Genomic DNA, 19,967 nt, shown 5'->3' with positions numbered 1-19,967 from the left:
TTTACTAAGGAACAGAGAGAAGTCTTAAGCTAAGAGTAAGGGCGGAGTTGACCTCGTAGCTATGGATGATATCAGCATGCTTACTAACTGCACACAGTGATTGGCTGATAGTCTCTGTCAGAGACTTATTCATAGAAATATTGTAGAGCGCAATATCCTGTTGCCATAATCAAATAAAGGTTTAAAAATGCAGGATAAGTGTCACTAATTAAACAAGAATATGTTCAGCTCTTACATGTATGCTTCTCAAAAACAATTAGCGGATATGCATATAAACAGCCTTTTAATTAACGGAGTAGAAAAATCATGGCTGATAGTAATACATGCAAATGTAAAGAAACAAACAAACAAACTGGATGCAAGAACAGCTGTTCCTTCTTGTCCAACTGGTTCATGAAAACAAGGATATAATCAAAGGAAAATCTGGAGTTGGGATAACCTCCAAAACCAAAGGTCAGACATTTTTAAAAGGTCATTGTCATCAAATGTTTGCGTTCAGAGGCAGATTGCCAGCAACATCCATTTTAGGAATAGTTGGCTTGGTCTTCGTGATTTAGGAGTCCTCTTCACTACCAACGTTTCACAGATTTAGGAGCTAGTTTTAGCGCTATAACGCTTTGTGAAATACTCTTAGAATAAAAATTTAGGATTGACGCCCATTATTTTCCAAAATGGAAAACAAAAAAATCATCCATAAATGAAACAAAAAATAAAATTGAATAATGCATAGAGTTCCCTATAATGTATTTAGATACATAAGCCACACTTGAATGTATGAATATCATTGGAAGTGGCATTTATTTGGCACAAGGATAACAAAAGCACCTTTTTAAAGTTAAAGGCTATTAATTATTTAATAAATGTATTCTTTATGTATTAAAAAACATTGATTTTTAAAGTAAATTTAGTAAAAATATATACATTTAATGTATTAATATATTAATATTTAAGATTAAATAAGACTAAACATTTGATATCTGACAAAAAGAAGTATTGTGACGCTCTCTGGTTGTCAAACATTAGTGTTTCATGTTCATGGTTAATGTGGTTCTGCATACGTGTGTGAACTTGAGGAGAACTGACTTTATGCATCCACTAAAATCATGTGGACTCCAGCTGGTTAAACTGTATAGGACAAATGGCTTAGAAACATGAAGTCAGCTCTGAGTAAAGCTGCAGCATTCAATGTTTTGTTGTTAAATGACATTAAACGGATGTATTATGGATGGATTATGACTGTGTGGCTCAGGTTTCCAAACATTGAAATCTCTTTATCTTGCTCTAGTTGTCTTGCTGCAACTTCACTCTTACTAACCCTGTTTTAGCCTCCTCTATCCTGCTCTTTTAGCAACCCTTAGCTGGCAGTGTGTGTGCGTGCGTGTGTGTGTGTGTACATACTGTTGGTGTCAGCATTCTGTGTGTGGAAAAAAAGTCTACACTGTCAAATTGACCTCCCCTCGCTGGCCTACGCCGGGGTTTAGGTTCACAAAAGAGGGGATCACAGCTCCACAAACCAGCAGCGTGAAGTGGATTACAGACGGGACGCACTCACTCTCTGCTCCTCTGACCTCTCCAAGGCAATGCTGACCTTGATCTAGTCTAAGAAGTTGAACTTTCACTCTGACCTGCAATCAGCCGCTACGCCAACCATATTCACCTCTAGAGCGCTGCCCCAGAAGTGTGTTGAGATCAATGTTGAGAGACTATTTCATCATTATTTGCACATTTTCTTCACAACTGATCATTGACCTCAGGAGAATCTCATGAAAACGTGGCAAGAACTTATCAATGCCCACGTTATATTTAAAGAAAAAGAAAATACATTGTTTGTGCGGAATTGTTAACTAAAACTAAAATTATTTCAAAAAAGGGTTTTCAGCAATTACAATAGAAAAAAAGTTTAAATACTAAACTGAAATAAAAATAAATTAAAGCTATACAGAAATAAAAAAAATAAAGTTGACAAAAGCACATTACAAAATTACTAGAAATTTTAATTCTACTAAAAATTTCTATCCACCATAAACTAAAATTAAAATGGAAACTGAAACTATAAAGATAAGTTAATTCAAAATATTAGTTCTCTAATTATATATTTTTGATAAGTTCAGATATCTAAACAATTAGTTTGCTAACACCAGATTTGAATTTTTTATTTTCACAAATTGCAAGGTTTTTTTTCATATGTAAAATAAATGCCCATGAGTTAATTCTGAGAGAAACTGTCATACTGTTCACAGCTTCGAAACATTATTTCATCGTGTGAGCCATCTGTTGTTAAAATCTGTCAGACATACACTGATTAAAACCACTGACAGAAGAGAATAACAAGGATTATATCATTAAGTCGACACCTGTCAAGGGGTGGGATATATTAGACAGCAAGTGAATAGTCAGTTTTTGAATTTCGTTTGTAGGAAGCAAGAAAAATAGGCAAGTGAAAAGATCTGAGTGACTTTGAGGAGGGATAAATAGTGACCGCTAGACAGCTGGGAGAGAGCATCTCTAAAATGCAAAGTCATTTTGATTCATACCCTTATTTGGGACAGTTGAAATTGAGCTCCGGAGCATTCATATTGTTTGTATATGTTACTGCACATCAAGTGAAGTTAACCTGTGGCAAATTCAATTGAATGGGTATGATTTGGAAAGGCACACACATCTTAAAATGTCTAACAGTTGATTAGGCATATCAGAGCGAAAACCAAGCCCTGGGGTCAAAAGAAAAGTCAGTAGAGCTCAGAAACAGGTTTGCGTCAAGCCACACATCTGGGGAAGAGTTCAGAAAAAAATTGCGCTTCATTGAAGGTTCACAGAAGCATGTAGTCTCTGTTACCCTTAATGGAAGAAGTTTGAAACAACCAGGATTCTTCTTAGAGCTGGCCTCCTGGCCAAACTGAGCAATTGATGGAGAAGGGCGTTGGTTAGAGTGGTGACGAAGAACCTGATGGTCACTCTAGTTGAGCTCCATGATCATAAGTGGAGATAGGAGAAATCTACAGAAGGACAAACATCACTGCAACACTCCACCGATCTGGGCTTTATGGCGGTGTGGCCAAACTCAATCCTCTCTTCAGTTAAGACACATGAAAACACACTTGGAAAAAGCACCTAAAGCACCCTCAAACTCTGAGAAACAAGATTCTCTGGTCTGATGAACCTCAATTCTAAGCATTATGTTTGAAGGAAACCAGCTCTGCTCATCACCTGTGGAGTACCATCCCAAAAGTAAAGTGTGCTGGTAGCAGCCTCATGCTATGGGGCTTTTTTTCAGTGGCAGGGACTGCGGGACTCGTCAGAGTAGAAGAAAAGCTCAATGCACCAAAATATTGAGATAGCCTTAATGAAAACCCAGTCCAGAGCATTCAGAACTTCAGACTGGGCAGAAGGTTTACCTTCCAACAGGACAATGACTCTAAAAACACAGCAAGAGTGGCTTATAGACAACACTGTGAATGTCCTTGAGTGGCCCAGCCACAGCCTGGGATTAAACCCAATCAAATATTTCTGGAGAAACCTGAAAATGTGCATCTGTCCCCATCCAACCTGACAGAGCTTGAGAGGTGAAGAGGCGAGGAGAAGAATGGCAGATAATTGCCAAATGCTGATTAGCAAAGCTTGTCGTATCATACCCAAAAAGACTTGAGGCTGTAAAGGTGCTTCAGCTAAGCGTATGAATACTTATGCAATGTACTTATTCCAGTTTTTTATTTTTAATAAATTTACGAAGTTGTGAAAATTGTGTTTTTGCTTTGTCAGTATGGTGTATGGAGTGTAGATTGATGTGGAAAAAAAGTAATCTAGAGCAGTTTAACATACGGCAGCAACATAACAAAATGTGAAAAAAATGAAGGGGTATGAATACTTTCGCAAGGCACTGTATGTTTATATTTATGTATAAAATCATATATAAATAAAAAATCGGATGCATTACAATAATGAGATTTTGGTGGAAAATGTGCTTAAAATTATTTTAAATATCTTAAAAATTAGGCTTCAATATGTTATGCAAGATGATGTAATTTATTTTCTTTTTGATTTTAATATTACTAAATAATCTCATTATATATTCCAGAATCGTGTCTGTTTAGTTATGTATTTACTCATTGGGTCAGCATGGTCAAAAAAAAAAAAAAAAACGGCTGGAGAAGAAAAGCTGACCCAGAAATGGTCTTAACTTTGCAATTTCTGTATTGCATTAGTTTCAAATATTTCTCATGGGGATTTCATAATTTTTAGAGTTAAACCTGTTTTTTTGGCTCATTTTATCTGTAAAAGAAAATTCTGCACACCTGACTATAAGACGTTTTTCACTTCCAGCTTCCTTGGACAATATATCACTTATAAATGATTAAATAGAAAATGAATAGTAGTTATTAAGATTGATGTGGTTTGGAATTGAAATGTGCTTGGAAATAAATATGATCAGAATATCAACGTGCCTAATAATTATGCACGCACTGTAAGTTAATTTGAGTGAAGCTCTATCAGCCTCATCTGATCTGATGAATTAGATTAAATCAAACTAAAACCTCTCTCAGTCTAAAGGCCAACAGAAGGTCCTGATTGCATATTTAGCTCATCTGGAACAGGCTATTTTAAAAAGCTGTCTAACATCATAGTAGGTGTCATGGCAACTGAATCAGGCTGTCGCCATGGCGATGATCACAGTACTTCACAAGCAGGATGATGAAAGGAGAGAAACGGTGGATAATATATGTGGGTTTGGATTGGTTTATAATTGAAGGATGTTGGAATTGAAACCCAACAGTGGTAGATAATGATAAACTCAGTACATCTTAGTGGCCTCACAGTTTAACTTGCTTTCAATCAAGCAGTGAGCGACCTGTTGCATCTAGCGACTGCTGCCAATGGTTGTTGTTGTTATAGTGAATTAAAGCTTCGTGTGTCCAATTGATGTTCTTGATTATGCTGTGGGGAGGTTTGTCAGCGTGTAGTGGGACCTTTGTGCCGGGCCTCCTGTAGTGTCCTCCGCTGGAATTAATTAGGTTCTTTCTGACAGAAGACGCCCTACGGTCCAGCCCATGTCCTCAAACACACACAGCATCAGCACAGACACACGGACTATAAAACATCACACCTGGAATGGCCATAAAGGAGGTAAGGGCACATCTCAGGGTGACCGATTGGCAAAGTTTTAGAGATTCAGTTTCAGACATGGATCCAGTTTGTGTGAATGATCAGGTTTTACAGTGAACTTATGATTAAATGTCAGATAAAAAGTTTTGGTGATGTCATTTATGGTGTCAGTTGATTTAAGTTGGATGTTTTTTCTGCATTTTACCAAAATGAATAAATGGATTTTATGGTGATGTTACATCTGGATTTCAAAAAGGTATTTATATATTTAATTAATTATTTATTTAATGTGCTAAATGCAACGAGACAATGAAAGATTATAAACATTAACATCATGCTATTTTAATGTTTATCGTTTTAATGTTTTAGTTTTTAATGAAAATCCATTAATTTCAACTATTAATTTTAAATAATTACACAACATGCATTTTGCATGATCTCTCTTATTTTGTGAAAATTATTCACATTTTCATAAATTCTGCAAGGGGTTCCCAAACTTTCGCATGCAACTGTATATATATATGCCATTATTTATCCTAAACAATTAATTATAATATATTTATAAATATAGTCATTTATGTTATGATTTTCTGTAAAGCTGACGACTTTAGTGTCTCATTTTATTTATTAGTTTGCATTAGTGTCCGCAGTACGCTGTTTAGCTACTTAAATATAAAACATGTTTTAACAGAATTCTATCTCTAATAATTGTGTTTTGGATTTAAATACATTTGGAAATTTATTTAAAAATAGTTTGCAGTGAGATATTGTCATTGCATCTTATATTGTCTTTAATTTTAACTAAAAAAAGTTTAGGTTTTGTTCTGTGGATATTCTGTCACCTTAGGTAGACTGATTCTTTTACATTTTTGTAAAAAAAAAAAGAAAATATATATATATATAAAAAATTGTCTTATCACACGAGAATCCATGTTGTTTTATGGTTACAAAAATACGATATAAATATTGTTTACTGGCTATTGATATAAAGCAATTCACTGCTTTATATCTTTATATATTAATCACAGGTTTAATGTCAGTTATTTATTTTCTTTCGGCCGTTGATCTCTTCTGTCGACTCACTCCAGGAGCTGAGGAGCCGTCAGTTCTGGCAGGGGATTCTGGCTGAGACTCTTGGTTCCCTGGTCTTTGTATGTGCTGTGCTGGGCTCTTTAGTGCCGGGGCCGGACGGGGCCTCCCCGGGGCCCATTTACCCCGCACTGGCTGCTGGTATGGCGACTGTGGTTCTGGGATATTGCTTTGGTGAAATCAGTGGGGCTCAGGTAAAGAAATGTGATTTTTTTAAAATTATTTTCTTGTAACTCAGCTGGTAAATGATAGTGTACACAAACAAGGTCATGGGTTCTATTCCGAGAAACACAAAACTGTATAATAATACCTTCAATGCACTGTGTGTTGCTTTGGATAATAGTAATAATAATAAATGCAAATGTTGTTCAGAATTGATTTAAGAATGAATGAAAATGAAAAGGAAGGAATGAGTAAGTACAAAAATGTGGGAAATTTAGGGTTACACTTTATTTTAAGGTGTCCTTGTTACAGTGTAACTATACATTTAAGTACTGAGTAATATTAATTAACTACATGTACTTACTATATGGTTAGGGTTAGGATTAGGGTTACTTTCATGTAATTATGCATAATGTATTGTTATTGTAATACAGTGCCCTCCACTAATATTGGCACCCTTGATAAAAATGAGCAAAGGCAGCTGTGAAAATAAATCTGCATTGTTTATCCTTTTGATCTTTCACTCAAAAAAATTCACAAAATTCTAACCTATCATTGAAGTAAAACAATTGAAAGTGGGGAGAACATCTCTTGATGAAATAAATGTTTTTCTCCAATGAATGTTGGCCACAATTATTGGCACCCCTAAAAATTCTTCTGAGTAAAATATCTCTGAAGTATATTCCCATTCATATTTACTTTTTGTTTTAGCACACCAGGGTGACTAGGAGCATGAAATTGTCCAGCCATGACTTCCTGTTCCACAGGATTATAAATATGAGGAACACAAAGGCCAAATTCCCTTAATCATCCATCACAAGGAGTAAAACCTAAGGATATAGTTCTGATGTACAGAACAAGATTGTTGAGCATCACAAAATAGAAAAGTGGCTGTAAGAAAAGAGTTAAAGCATTGAAAATCCCCATTTCCACCATCAGGGTAATAATTAAGAGGTTCCAATCAACTAAAGATGCTAAAGATCTGCCTGGAAGAGGATGTTTGTCTGTATAATCCTAAAAAGGAGAGTTTGAGTGGCCAAAGACTGTCCAAGGATCACAGCTGGAGAATTGCAGAAAATAGTCGAGTCTTGGGGTCGGAAACCTAAAAAAATATATATTTATATCAAACATCTCCTACATCACCACATGTTGTTTGGGTGGGTTTCAAGAAAAATACTCCTAGCTCATCCAAAAACAAACTCCAGCAAATTAAGTTATCAGACACGACTGTAACTTCAAATGGCACTGGCTTCTACGGTCAGATGAAACTAAAAAAAGAGCTTTTTGGCAGCAAACCCACCAGATGAGTTTAGTACAAACAGGGATAAAAAAGTACCCCATGTCCACAGTTAAATATATTGCTGGATCTTTAATGTTGTGGGGCTGTTTTTCTGTCAGAGGTCCTGAACATCTTGTTCAGATGCATGGCATCATGGATTCTATCAAATACCAACAGATAAAAAATTAAAAACCTGACTGCCTCTGTTAGAAATCTTATAATGGACCATGTTTGGATCTTCCATTAAGACAGTGATGCAAAACAAACACAAAAATGGGTCATTGAGCACAAAATGAATATTTTACCATGGCTGTCCCTGTCCTCTGACCTGAACCCTACAGAAAACGAGTGAGGTTAACTGAAGAGAAGAAGTACTAACATGGAGCTGTGAATCTAAAGGATCTGGAGAGATTCTGTATGAAGAAAATGATCTCTGATCTCCTATCAGGTGTTCTCCAAACTCTTCAGGCATTATAGGAGAAAACAGTTGTTACCCTGGGAAAAAAGGACGTTGCAATAATTGGGTGCCAATAATTGTGGCCAACATGAACTAGAGAAAGCATTTATTTCAGAATGAGACCCCCCCCCCCCCCCCACACACACACACACTTTCAATTGTTTTACTTCAATGACAGGTTGGAGTTTTGTGAATTTTTGGATGAAAGATAAAAAGGATAAACAATACAGATTTATTTTCACAGCCGCTCATATTTATAAAGGATGCCAATATTAGTGGAGAGCACTGTAGTAAGTACATGTAACGTGTAACAAGGACACCTAAAAATAAAGTGTTGCCAAAGTTAGTTTAGAGTGTAATTAATAGTGTGTTATTGCTGTTAGGTGAATCCTGCGGTGACTATAGCTCTCTTGGCCACGCGTAAGGTGGATGTGTTGAGGGCTGTGGTCTATCTACTCGCTCAGTGTTTGGGTGGGATCCTCGCGGCTGGCCTCATGTACCTCTCGCTACCCCTGAAGTCCATGGCACAGAACTACATCAACAAGGTTCAGAGGTTTTCACCACACAGGACATGATCTGATTAACATTGTTCCTGGAACTACATTCATATGCACCTGTCAGATTTTAAAGTTATCAACCTGAAATTTAAGGCTGGTTAATCCTATCATATTTCATACACACATTTCTAAGGCCTCTAAATTATAAATGTATTCAAAACCTGTTGCACACAATCTACTACATCCCTTCCCTTAAAATGTGAGTATCAAATATGATTTATCAGGCGTTTATTGTTCATCTCTCTATCATCATTGTATTGCATTGCATTATATGTTTTGCTCCCACAATAAAAACTACAGAGCTTTGATCATAAAACTAGACTCAATAAGACATTATTAGAAGATATAGAGTGACTGATATCTGATATCAGTAACTGATATCAATATGGATTTTATGTAAGTAGTGTTATACTGTTACAAATATCTCACTGCTTTACATTACAAGCGATCAGAATTTCATCTTATTTTTTGGTCATATAAATATCAGCATCTGCACCAAACAGCATAATTTCATTCATTTTGGACCTCTGAATAAAATGTAGGTGTTATTTTCCTCCTCAAGTATGAGCTTGATATTCTCACTATATGAGCCATAAAAGCCTGATTAAATATGATACAAAACATAAAACATATATGCAATTATATATATATTATATATATATATAGTAGTGCTGTCAAACGATTAATTGTGATTAATTGCATCCAAAATAAAAGTTTTTGTTTACATAATATATGTGTGTGTATTGTGTATATTTATTATGAATATATAAACACACACACATACAGTATATATTTTGAAAATACTGACGTATATATTTATATGCATATAATTTATATTTTATATATAAATATATTTAATATATAAACATAACATATTTTTCTGACATATACTTGCATGTGTGTGTATTTATACATACATACATAATAAATATACACAATAGACACATATATTATGTAAACAAGAATTAATCATTTGATAGCACTAATATACAGTGTGTGTATATATATATATATATATATATATACACACTGAACAAAATGATAAACGCAACACTTTTGTTTTTGCCCCCATTTTTCATGAGCTGAACTCAAAGGTCTAAGACTTTTTCTATGTACACAAAAGGCCTATTTCTCTCAAATATTGTTCACAAATCTGTCTAAATCTGTGTTAGTGAGCAATTCTCCTTTGCCGAGATAATCCATCCACCTCACAGGTGTGGCATATCAAGATGCTGATTAGACAGCATGATTATTGCACAGGTGTGCCTTAGGCTGGACACAATAAAAGGCCACTCTAAAAGGCCTTTATATATATATAAAGTATGTTGTTGCAGGACCAATGAAGAATTGATTTAACGAATTGATACAGGTTTGTGAATTATGCTCCTTAGAGCTCTTTGAACTTATTTTCCAGTCCATATAGATACAGAGATGATGCTCAATGTTAACATCAATCAATCAATCAATCAATCAATCAAACTAACTATTTATTACAAATAAAAATTGCTTCTCATTTCCTTCTCTGAAGGTCCCAGTGGAAATGAACGCAGGTCAAGCTCTCGCGATGGAGATGCTTGCCACGTTTCTCCTGGGTTTCACTGTATTTTCTGTGGAAGATCAACGCAGGAGAGAAATAAATGAACCAGGGAATTTAGCCATTGGGTTTGCTGTGACCACTGCCATCTTTATTGCTGTAAGTGTGTGCACGTGTGTGTGCTCTGGATGTGTGTGAGTATGACCTGCAGTATCGATTTGGGGCTAATGGGAATGTAAGCCTGCTGATTTATTTTGATTTGTCCATGTTTGGTTTACACTGCTATATCGTCATTTTACTATTAGTGTTACTAAATGTTTCTTGAGCATCAAATCAGCATATCAGAATGATTTCTGAAGAATCATGTGACACTGGAGTAATGATGCTGAAAATTCAGCTTTGCATCACAGGAATTAATTACATTTTTAACATATATTCAAATAGAAAACAGTTATTTTACATTTTCATACTGTTTTACAATAGTACTGTATTGTTGATCAAATACAACCCGAATTCTGGAAATGTTGGGACGTGTTTTTTTTGTTTTTTATTTGAATAAAATGAAAACTAAACGAATTTCAAATCACATAAGCCAACATTTTATTCACAATAGAACGTAGATAACATAACAAATGTTTAAATTGCGAAATTTTACAAGTTTATGCACAAAATGAGCTCATTTTTTCGTTTAATGATGCGCCACATGTTCTGCAGGCAGGCCAATTCAGCACCTGGACTCTTCTACTACGAAGCCATACTGTTGTAATAGTATGTGGTTTTGCATTGTCCTGCTGAAATACATGTCGTCTGGGGTCGAGCATATGTTGCTCTAAAACCATTATATACCTTTCAGCATTCATAGTGCTTTCCAAAACATGCAAACTGCCCATACCAGTGCATTTTAAATGAGCCTTGGCCCACAGGACACGACGGGGCTTCTGGACCATGTTCACATATGACTTCCTTTTTGCATGATAGAGCTTTAGTTGGCATCTGACAGTTTTACTGACAGTGGTTTCTGGAATTATTCCTGGGCCCATTTAGTAATGTAAATGACAGAATCATGCCGATGAGTGATGCAGTATCATCTGAGGGCCTGAAGACCTCAGGCATCCAACAAAGGTCTTCGGCCTTTTCCCTTACGCACAGAGATTTCTCCAGTTTCTCTGAATCTTTTGATGATGTTATGCACTGTAGATGATGAAATTTGCAAAGCCTTTGCAATTTGACATTGAGGAATGTTGTTTTTATGTATTCCACAATCTTTTTACACACTCTTTCACAGATTGGAGAGCCTCTGCTCATCTTTACCTCTGAGAGACTCTGCTTTTTCTGCATTGGCTGCCCACTGCACGGGGTGTATGTTCACTACTGTGTGTACACTTGGATGGGTTAAATGCAAAGCACAAATTGGGTCACCATACTTGGCCACACACCATTTCCCTTTCCCCTTTAGTGGATAAAAGTGTAACATTTATCCGTTTAAACATTTGTTATGTTCTCTATGTTCTATTGTGAATAGAATATTGGCTCATGCGGGTTGAAAGTCTTTTAGTTTTCATTTTATTCAAATTTAAAAAATGTCCCAACATGTCTGGAATTTGGGTTGTAAATGCAGCCTTAATGAGCTGAAGAGACTTCTTTCAAAAGCATTAAAAATCTTACAGACCCCAAACCTTTGGAAAGTAGCACATGTGCCTCCCCTATGACTTTGGTATTGCTAGTGCTGTACACTACCAGTCGAGCTACAGGACAGCTATTTTTAAATATTATTTATAATACTTTATAAATTATATGGGAAGTCGTGGCCTAATGGTTAGAGAGTCGGACTTGTAATCCAAAGGTTGCGGGTTCGAGTCTCCGGCCGGCAGGGATTGTAGGTGGGGGGAGTGAATGTCCAGCGCTCTCTCAGAACACACAGCAGTGTGTTCACTGCTGTGTGTGTGTTCACTGCTGTGTGTGTGCACGTTGGATGGGTTAAATGCAGAGCACGAATTCCGAGTATGGGTCACCATACTTGGCCGTATGTCACATCACTTTCACTTTATAAATACTTATCCCTTCTGTCCTCCCTCGGCATGCATTATTGTAAATATACATACGTACATACATACATATATTTATTTATTAACGCATGTGTGTGTGGATTTAGGGGAGGTTTTCTGGTGCCAGCCTGAACCCAGCTCGCTCTCTTGGTCCTGCTATAATACTTGGATATTGGGAACATCACTGGGTAAGCAAAGCAAAACTATCTTAAGCAGCTCTGATGACTAATCAAATCTATAATACAAAAACAAACAAACAATAACTTTAGCTACTGGAGCAAATGGCAGCATGAAAACACTACTGCAATCAAAGGCCTAGAAACCTGAAAAGAGTCAATTGCATTGGTTGAATACAAATATTGAGATAAATATAGATGTGCAAAATTATTTTATGTTTTTACCAGTATTTAAAATGCTATGCATATATGCTTTCTGTTGTTTTCAGGTCTACTGGATCGGTCCAATCTTAGGTGCATTGCTGGCTGGAGTGTCTCATGAGTTCATCTTTGCCCCCAGTGCGTCCAGACAGAAGCTGGTGGCTTGTTTGACCTGTAAGGACATTGAGATTGTGGAGACGGCCAGCGTGTCTCGATCGTCCCTGTCCACTGTCACACAGAGCGCCATGAGAAACAAACAAAGCAACAAACTGGAGCACAGCTAAGCTCACACTCAGTTCTTTAAGAATGCAGGTTTTTACATTTAGTCACAAGCAACCAATCAATGGCTCTTATTCATGAAACACGAACAGAACAGCTCTTGTGTTGCTTCTTCATAGCCATGCTAATATGGATTGAGAGATGCAATAAGAGATTTAAGAATTATTATTATTATTAATATAATTTTGAAGGTGAATAGATTGTTGAATCTGTAGTGAGAAAAAACTATCTAAAATCTTCTGTACAACAAGTTTTTCAGTAAGGTTTTGAACATGTTGATAATTCAAAAACCTTGGAAATTTGCATATCAAAAATGATACATTAGCCTTTAGAGTTAACTAGCACATTAATTTCTAATATTCCATAAAAGTCTGTAAATATTCTAAAATGTTCTGTTGAGGATCAGAAGCAGTACTATACTGTTTAAGCTGTGTATGTAATTAACACCTTTGGAAAAACCCTCAGCTTGCACATGCATAGATATTAAAGTGCCAAACATATGCCTATGTGGCTTGAGCTTGCTATTATAGTTCAATAGTATTATGTTCTTTTCCTAAATCCACTGTTAACCAAATAGCTGCAGGATTTCAGCTTACATTTAATTTTATGGCTATAGTTTAAAGTGTTTAACAACACTTAAAGTGTATATGTCAGTGTGTTTGCTGATAGTGTCATTATATCTTCTGTTGAATTATTTATAGCAAGAAATATAACCGTGTTCTTTCTTTTTGGCAGATGTACAAGCTTTACTTTAATTTGGAACAAAAGTTTGATATTTATGAATAATGGGATTCTTAAACTCTTTACTTAAATCATATCAAACTATAATCTTCTGTAAATTATATCAAATAGGAATACAAGCACAGCCATACATATACAATAACCATAACACCAAAATGTTTTCTCACATTTAGAATTGCTATGCTACAAATTACTTGTAATTTCACCTTGTAATTGTAGCAGAATTTAATAAACTTTAATATTCAATAGTTTTGTTTCTGTATCATGCTAATGCACAATGTTCAGTGACAATATTCCCATATCACCCCTTTTATGGATTTAAATTTGCACACACATATTCAAGTTTACACATGGACATAGCTACTTTGCCGTGTTGCACATTCATGCTAAAATATACATGCATAAATCATACATAGCAGCCATTAATAACACACACATGCACTTATACAATGAAGAACATCCACACAGTGCCAGCCAGCATTTTGTTTTGTTCAGCATGCATGTGTATGAGTGTGAGTGTGTGCGTGAGGGAATAAAACAGATGAGATCAGCGATCCTACTTCACCATCAGGTCCTCTAACAGAGGGATTTTCCAGGCTTTATCCGGCTATGAGGCCCCCCGCCTCTCCACAACCGACCTGCTCCACACACAATACAAACCTCTGCCTAATCACTTCTGCCCCGAACAAACCAGAACCACCAACAGCACTCAATCATATATCCATAAACCACACTGCACTGATTATTTTCCAAGAAAATAATTGGTTTATCTACACCATCATGTTTACAGTTAGTGACATCACAAAATCCAAATAAGACCGGTATAACAGTAGATAGAATAACAGGTAGAATGATCGATAGATAGATACCCTTTTATGTGACCATCAAGATTAAAGGTTTCAGGTTTTAATCTTGACAGACGAGTGCGATCCAGACTGCAGCTCAAACCCGACAGACAGCTAGAGAATGTTTTCTCATGTTAGTTTCATGCTCTGAGCAACAATGGCTTTCCTGTGCTCAGGGATTTCTCTGCATGTATCTGAGCACTGCAGGATCATATCCGCCAGCGCAGGGCCTCTCTTGAGCCGCCGGATTGGACACACATTGTGTGTGTGCAGATGCGTGGCATTATTCTGAGGATGTGGGTTGTGTGTGTGTTCTGCCTGTGAGTTCAACTCAGCATAAACTCGCCCGTCAAACCTAAATCAACACGAATTTCTGATAAAAATCCACAACTGATTTTTATAAGCTTTTCAAAAGCAAATTTTAATGAGACATTTCATGACCTCACCAAAATCTGATTGGTGGATCTGTTTTGTACTTTAGGCCACCATAGGCCTCAAAAATATACATCACCTTCACTTTGAGCCCTGGTGTTCCTGTCTTAATCTCGCTCTCTATGAGTTTAATGCAGAGAGAAGTGAGTGGCGTGTGCTTGATTTGGGATGCCCCCTTTAGCTTTTGCCTCTCGGGGGGGGATTATGTCGTCACGCTGGGCCCCGAGGCCATTATAAATGCCCCCTATGGCCCCTTTGTGGTCTGTCAGACCAGCTCTACTAGGTGTGGGCAGGATATGCTCCGTAACCTCTTCTGTGTCGCTCATCTAGAATTAGCCCTGTAGATTTAGCCTTTAGCATCGATGTTCAGGTCTCTCTGACAAAACCCTCCAAATTTTCTGCGCGTGCACACACACACAACCACACACACCTCATGTTTCTTTAGCAGTCTGGGTGTTGTGCAGGCGAAGAGAAACACTGTTGGCAGAGACGACCTGTGTGTGGCTACATGTGTGACCGTTTACTCGCGGCTTCCCACACGGCCTTCGCTAACGGCTAGTTCTATTAGGCAGACTTTCATCACTCTTTTTGCCCTCGATTGCTTTTTTTTTTTTGGCGACAGCTTCAGATCAACTAGTTAAGGATTTAACTTTTTGTGTACTTGTTAAAAAGGACACTTTAATTTTTTTCCTCAAAGACACTTCCTTTAGCCATTTTTTGCTAACTCTAAATAAGCTTCGGTTTTTATTTTAGTTGGATCTCATAAATCATAATGTGGGAGTTCCGCTCTATGATGTTCTGGCGGGCGGTGTTCGCCGAGTTCTTTGGCACCATGTTCTTCGTCTTCTTCGGGATGGGCGCAGCGCTACGCTGGACTTCCGGGCCGTACCACGTCTTCCACACCGCCCTCTGCTTCGGTTTTGCTGCTGCCACGCTAATTCAATCTATCGGTCACATCAGTGGAGGACACATCAATCCGGCCGTCACCTTCGCCTACTTAGTCGGCTCTCAGATGTCCTTTTTCCGAGCTTTCTTCTACATCTGCGCTCAATGCCTGGGGGCCATGGCAGGAGCCGGGGCCCTTTATGGAGTTACACCCAACAACATAAGAGGCACACTGGCACTTAACACGGTAAGAGTGACGCAAAAAACAAGATTTTTTATTTCATTTTGTAAAAAATATATATCTTAATTTTGTTTTTTTTTATTTATTTTATTTTAATTTCATTTCATTTTGAGTTTACAAGAGTACAAATATGTTTTAATGGAAAATCGAAATGTTATGTATTGAAATCGTATTTATTGTATTAATACCGTATATAGTACTATAGACGTACACAGTACTGCGCTAATAGGCCCTTACAGAACTGTATATCTATGTTGCAGGCTTTTAAATCCTTTTTAATGAATTCTTTTGTATTTTATGTCTCTGCAGCTGCAGCCTGGCATGAGTCTCGGCATGGCGACTACAGTGGAGGTGTTTCTTACCATGCAGTTGGTGGTTTGCGTGTTCGCCGTCACAGATGAGAGACGAAACGGCCGTCTGGGCTCTGCCGCTCTGTCTATTGGCTTTTCTATCACCATGGGCCACCTGATGGGGGTGAGCATGGATATTTTAGTATTAGAATAAACATTTGTGAGTATTTTAAGTATGCAGTACACTAAAAATGAAACTTGTTTGTCTTTGAATCAGATGTACTACACTGGAGCTGGCATGAACCCAGCTAGATCTTTCGCTCCTGCTGTTATCATGAGGAATTTCATCAACCACTGGGTAAGAAAGCAAAAGTAAAGTACTGAACCTGTCCTGCACTACAGGAATAAAGTATTTAGTGACCCTCTTTTTCTGACAGGTGTACTGGGTGGGACCTATGATTGGTGGCGCTATGGGTGCCATCCTGTATGATTTCATACTGTTTCCTCGTATGCGGGGTCTCTCCGAGCGGCTAGCCACTCTCAAGGGCAGCCGACCCCCAGAGGCCGAGAACCAGCAGGACACCCGCGGGGAGCCCATCGAGCTGAAGACTCAAACCCTATAAACCTGCTAAGAACCTGTGGACCGAAATCTGGCTCTACCTCACTGGACCATCTCACCGCCTCAAGCAAAAGTCAATACACCTCGGTCAATAACATCCCGCGCTGAGGGTCGCATATCCAAGCTAAAATCATTAAGGGAGATGAATTGAGTACACTACTTTGTTTAGTATTCTAGGTTTGTTGCTGATGTCAATGCAGGGCAGGGGGCGGAACTGAGGCAGGGTTCGGGTGGATGTGGGCGGGGCTAGAGCTGTTTATTTCAGTAGCGCCTCACTGCAGAACAAAGATCCAGGGGGCGGGGTTGGATCTACATCTAGGGGGTGGAGATTGGTAGGTTTAGGGGTGAGGATGGGTGGGTTTAGAGACCAGGGGGTCGAGACGGGTAGGTTTAGGTAAATGTAAGGTGGGAGGAGTTGGATCTAGATCCAACCACACCCCCTGGATCTTGTGTTCTGCAGTGAGGACCATCTCGTTTATTTAGGCATGCTTTTCACTTTTCATCTGACTTCACTTTCACAGTTCATTTTCAATTTCGTTTTCTACAACACCAAGATGTGGATGTATGCAACTTAACCAGGGTTTCACACTTTTTATTTTTAATTTCCATGAGAGTTCACGTGGGTGTGCAAGTGAGTGCAAATGTGTGGGTCATTTTGTGTGTGTGAGGGAGAACGGGCCCAGGACAGGTATGTACGTGTGTTTAGCTTATGCATGATGATCAAGTGTATGTGTGAGTGTGTCTGTCAGCTGAGCAGTTATTTGGGGTTTTTATCATTACAGCTCGCTCGTGTTTGTACCATGCTTTTGTTTATTTCTTTCTTATTTTTACGGGACTCGAAGACAGCCCAAACTGTATTGTTTGCAATGATATTCCATTCACACAAACCACCCGTGGTCTTTGCCACCAGTCTTTGAAATTACTTCTCAAGTTTACAGTGTCTGTGTTGCCTTTCATTAAATCTTGTTTGAGGATAACATCCATGACTGGGCAAAAAAAAAAATGCAATATGGATCATATTTGAATGCAAATAAATACATGAAAAAGAAAGAGTGTTTGTATATCACATGCACACATGCTTCATTTTGCTTGTAGTATGAATGATGCAGGAACTAATATTAAGACTAGATGGCGCTATACAACAGTTTGTGATCTCAAAACATTCAGCTGCCATTAGAGGGTTATTATGGCGGGGTTTAATTAGACAAAGACATTTAGGAATAGAAACTAGGAACAAGAAAATTTGCCAGTACCTGTTTACAGTAAAACAGAATTAAATGCATTGGGTAAAGGGGAGACAAAACAAACTCAATTCCATGAAGTCAAAATGTACTTTTAGTAAGATACTATTGAATATGCATACTGGGTTAAAATTTAAGGCTGGGAAATTTCACACTCACCCAGGCCGTCCCATACACCCACAACAAATTCAGAAATACGGACAGCCCTATTTCTTTGGATGGCCATCACATAGAAAAGGTTTAGATCCTGGGGACATGCAAAATAATTAAAAGTTCTCTCCTGAACTGCACCTTCTTCCATTTTCCTTTTCAGTCTCTTTTGCCCTGAAATCTTTCTGTCTCGCACATGGCTACTCAAGATTTAACAAAACTATACTTTCTACATTGCCTAGATGTCAAAATTAGTACAATAACCAATAACTCGGAAATAATCGCTTTAGTACATTCGGCAAGACATTAATATAGCCTACTGATCGAAAACGGCTCAGAAATATTGATGACTCACCTTGCACTACAATTTCTCCTCCAATAAAAATATAGCCAAGTGAAAATGCCCCTCCCCCAAGTGAAAGGAATTATATTATTCCCTATTTGTTTTATACTATAAAGACTATGCGTATTTTAACGTAGTTTGTGTAGGCTACCCGATTTCTCAGAGCGCCGCCATCTTGAAAAGATCAACAAAGAGCGCGTAAAAATGTCCAAACATTACGTGCTCAAGTAGGATACTAAATGTAAAAGGCTGAACATAAAATACAATTAACCTTCAACATGTTTTACATATTTTCACGATAATTTTGTAGAGAATTTAGCGTTGAAAGTCATGGGAATTGTTTGTTTATGCCACCTACCTGTTCGTTAGACCAACAGACACAAAACCCGGAAAACATTTCAAATATGCCTATTTAAAACCGATTAACTTTACAACCAATAAACACATAAATAGGCTACAGTAAATATTAACATAAATACAATAAATAATACTAAATATAAGGACTATAACGATGATATCAAATGTATTACATTTAGTAACTAAAAATTGTATTGATTTGATTTAATAAAACCTTTATTATTTAAATAATATGCTACTATGTTTATTTTTTTTTATTTAATTTACAAACAGCCTACTTTTAAATGACTATCAATGGAGAAAGATGCCTTTTGTCCACAGCATCTGGCAGCAGGGACTAACAGCTGGAGCCAACCTGATGAACACTAAACTCTTGGTCAGAGCAGCATTTGTGAGTAGAATTGAACTGTGAATAACAGAATATATATATGAGTATAATATATTTCTAACTGCAACGCTGATTTCCCTAAATACAGTCAAGGTCAGGATGGTAAATGAGTTCAAAATCAACCAGTATTTGTTTTTCCAAATTGACATGCAGGTGGTGCACAAGTACAACTCCTATTATCCTGAACTGTCCAAAAGAAAGCAAGCAAAAATACATCTGCGCAATATAATGGGAACATCACGCACAGTGCACATTTCCTCTAGTTGGAGGAAGACTGTCTGTTTGTAAAGTCGTTCACAGGTGCTCATTTGGATTGAGGTCTGAGGCCTCAAGCATACAACTTCCAGTAGTTTCCATAGTGATAGTTTGCCTACTCACAAAAATATATAAAGCCCTGCATAAAGCCCTAATGCCCTTCATTACCTTCATTTGCATAGGTTTGTATGCTCGTCCATGAACTCTTGGATTCACTCCAGTACTTCCATTGAAGCAGCCATAAATGGTTGTTAAACTGCCTTCGGTTATTCATTGTAAGCACATGCATACTCCCGTGTTT

General features: G+C 37.5%; 2 protein-coding genes across 2 annotated transcripts; both read left to right on the top strand.

The window, feature by feature from the left end:
* Positions 1–5,106: 5,106 nt before the first annotated feature.
* LOC306860493 (aquaporin-4-like) lies at positions 5,107–12,884 on the top strand (the record flags this gene model as incomplete). The annotated part of the gene is made up of 6 exons (XM_079402228.1): positions 5,107–5,121; positions 6,189–6,383; positions 8,471–8,632; positions 10,173–10,337; positions 12,331–12,411; positions 12,669–12,884. 6 exons carry the CDS (start codon positions 5,107–5,109, stop codon positions 12,882–12,884), a joined length of 834 nt encoding a protein of 277 aa, XP_079258354.1.
* Positions 12,885–15,669: 2,785 nt separating this feature from the next.
* LOC306860144 (lens fiber major intrinsic protein-like) lies at positions 15,670–16,936 on the top strand (the record flags this gene model as incomplete). Its single annotated transcript, XM_079401693.1, has 4 exons — positions 15,670–16,029; positions 16,333–16,497; positions 16,591–16,671; positions 16,751–16,936. The coding sequence occupies 4 exons, from the start codon at positions 15,670–15,672 to the stop codon at positions 16,934–16,936; spliced, it is 792 nt and encodes a 263-aa protein (XP_079257819.1).
* Positions 16,937–19,967: the final 3,031 nt, after the last annotated feature.

The sequence above is a fragment of the Barbus barbus genome (assembly GCF_936440315.1).
Source record: "Barbus barbus genome assembly, chromosome: 41".
Taxonomy (NCBI): domain Eukaryota; kingdom Metazoa; phylum Chordata; class Actinopteri; order Cypriniformes; family Cyprinidae; genus Barbus; species Barbus barbus.
The sequence above is the reverse complement of the archived record's forward strand: the minus strand, read 5'-3'. Positions and strand labels throughout refer to the sequence as shown.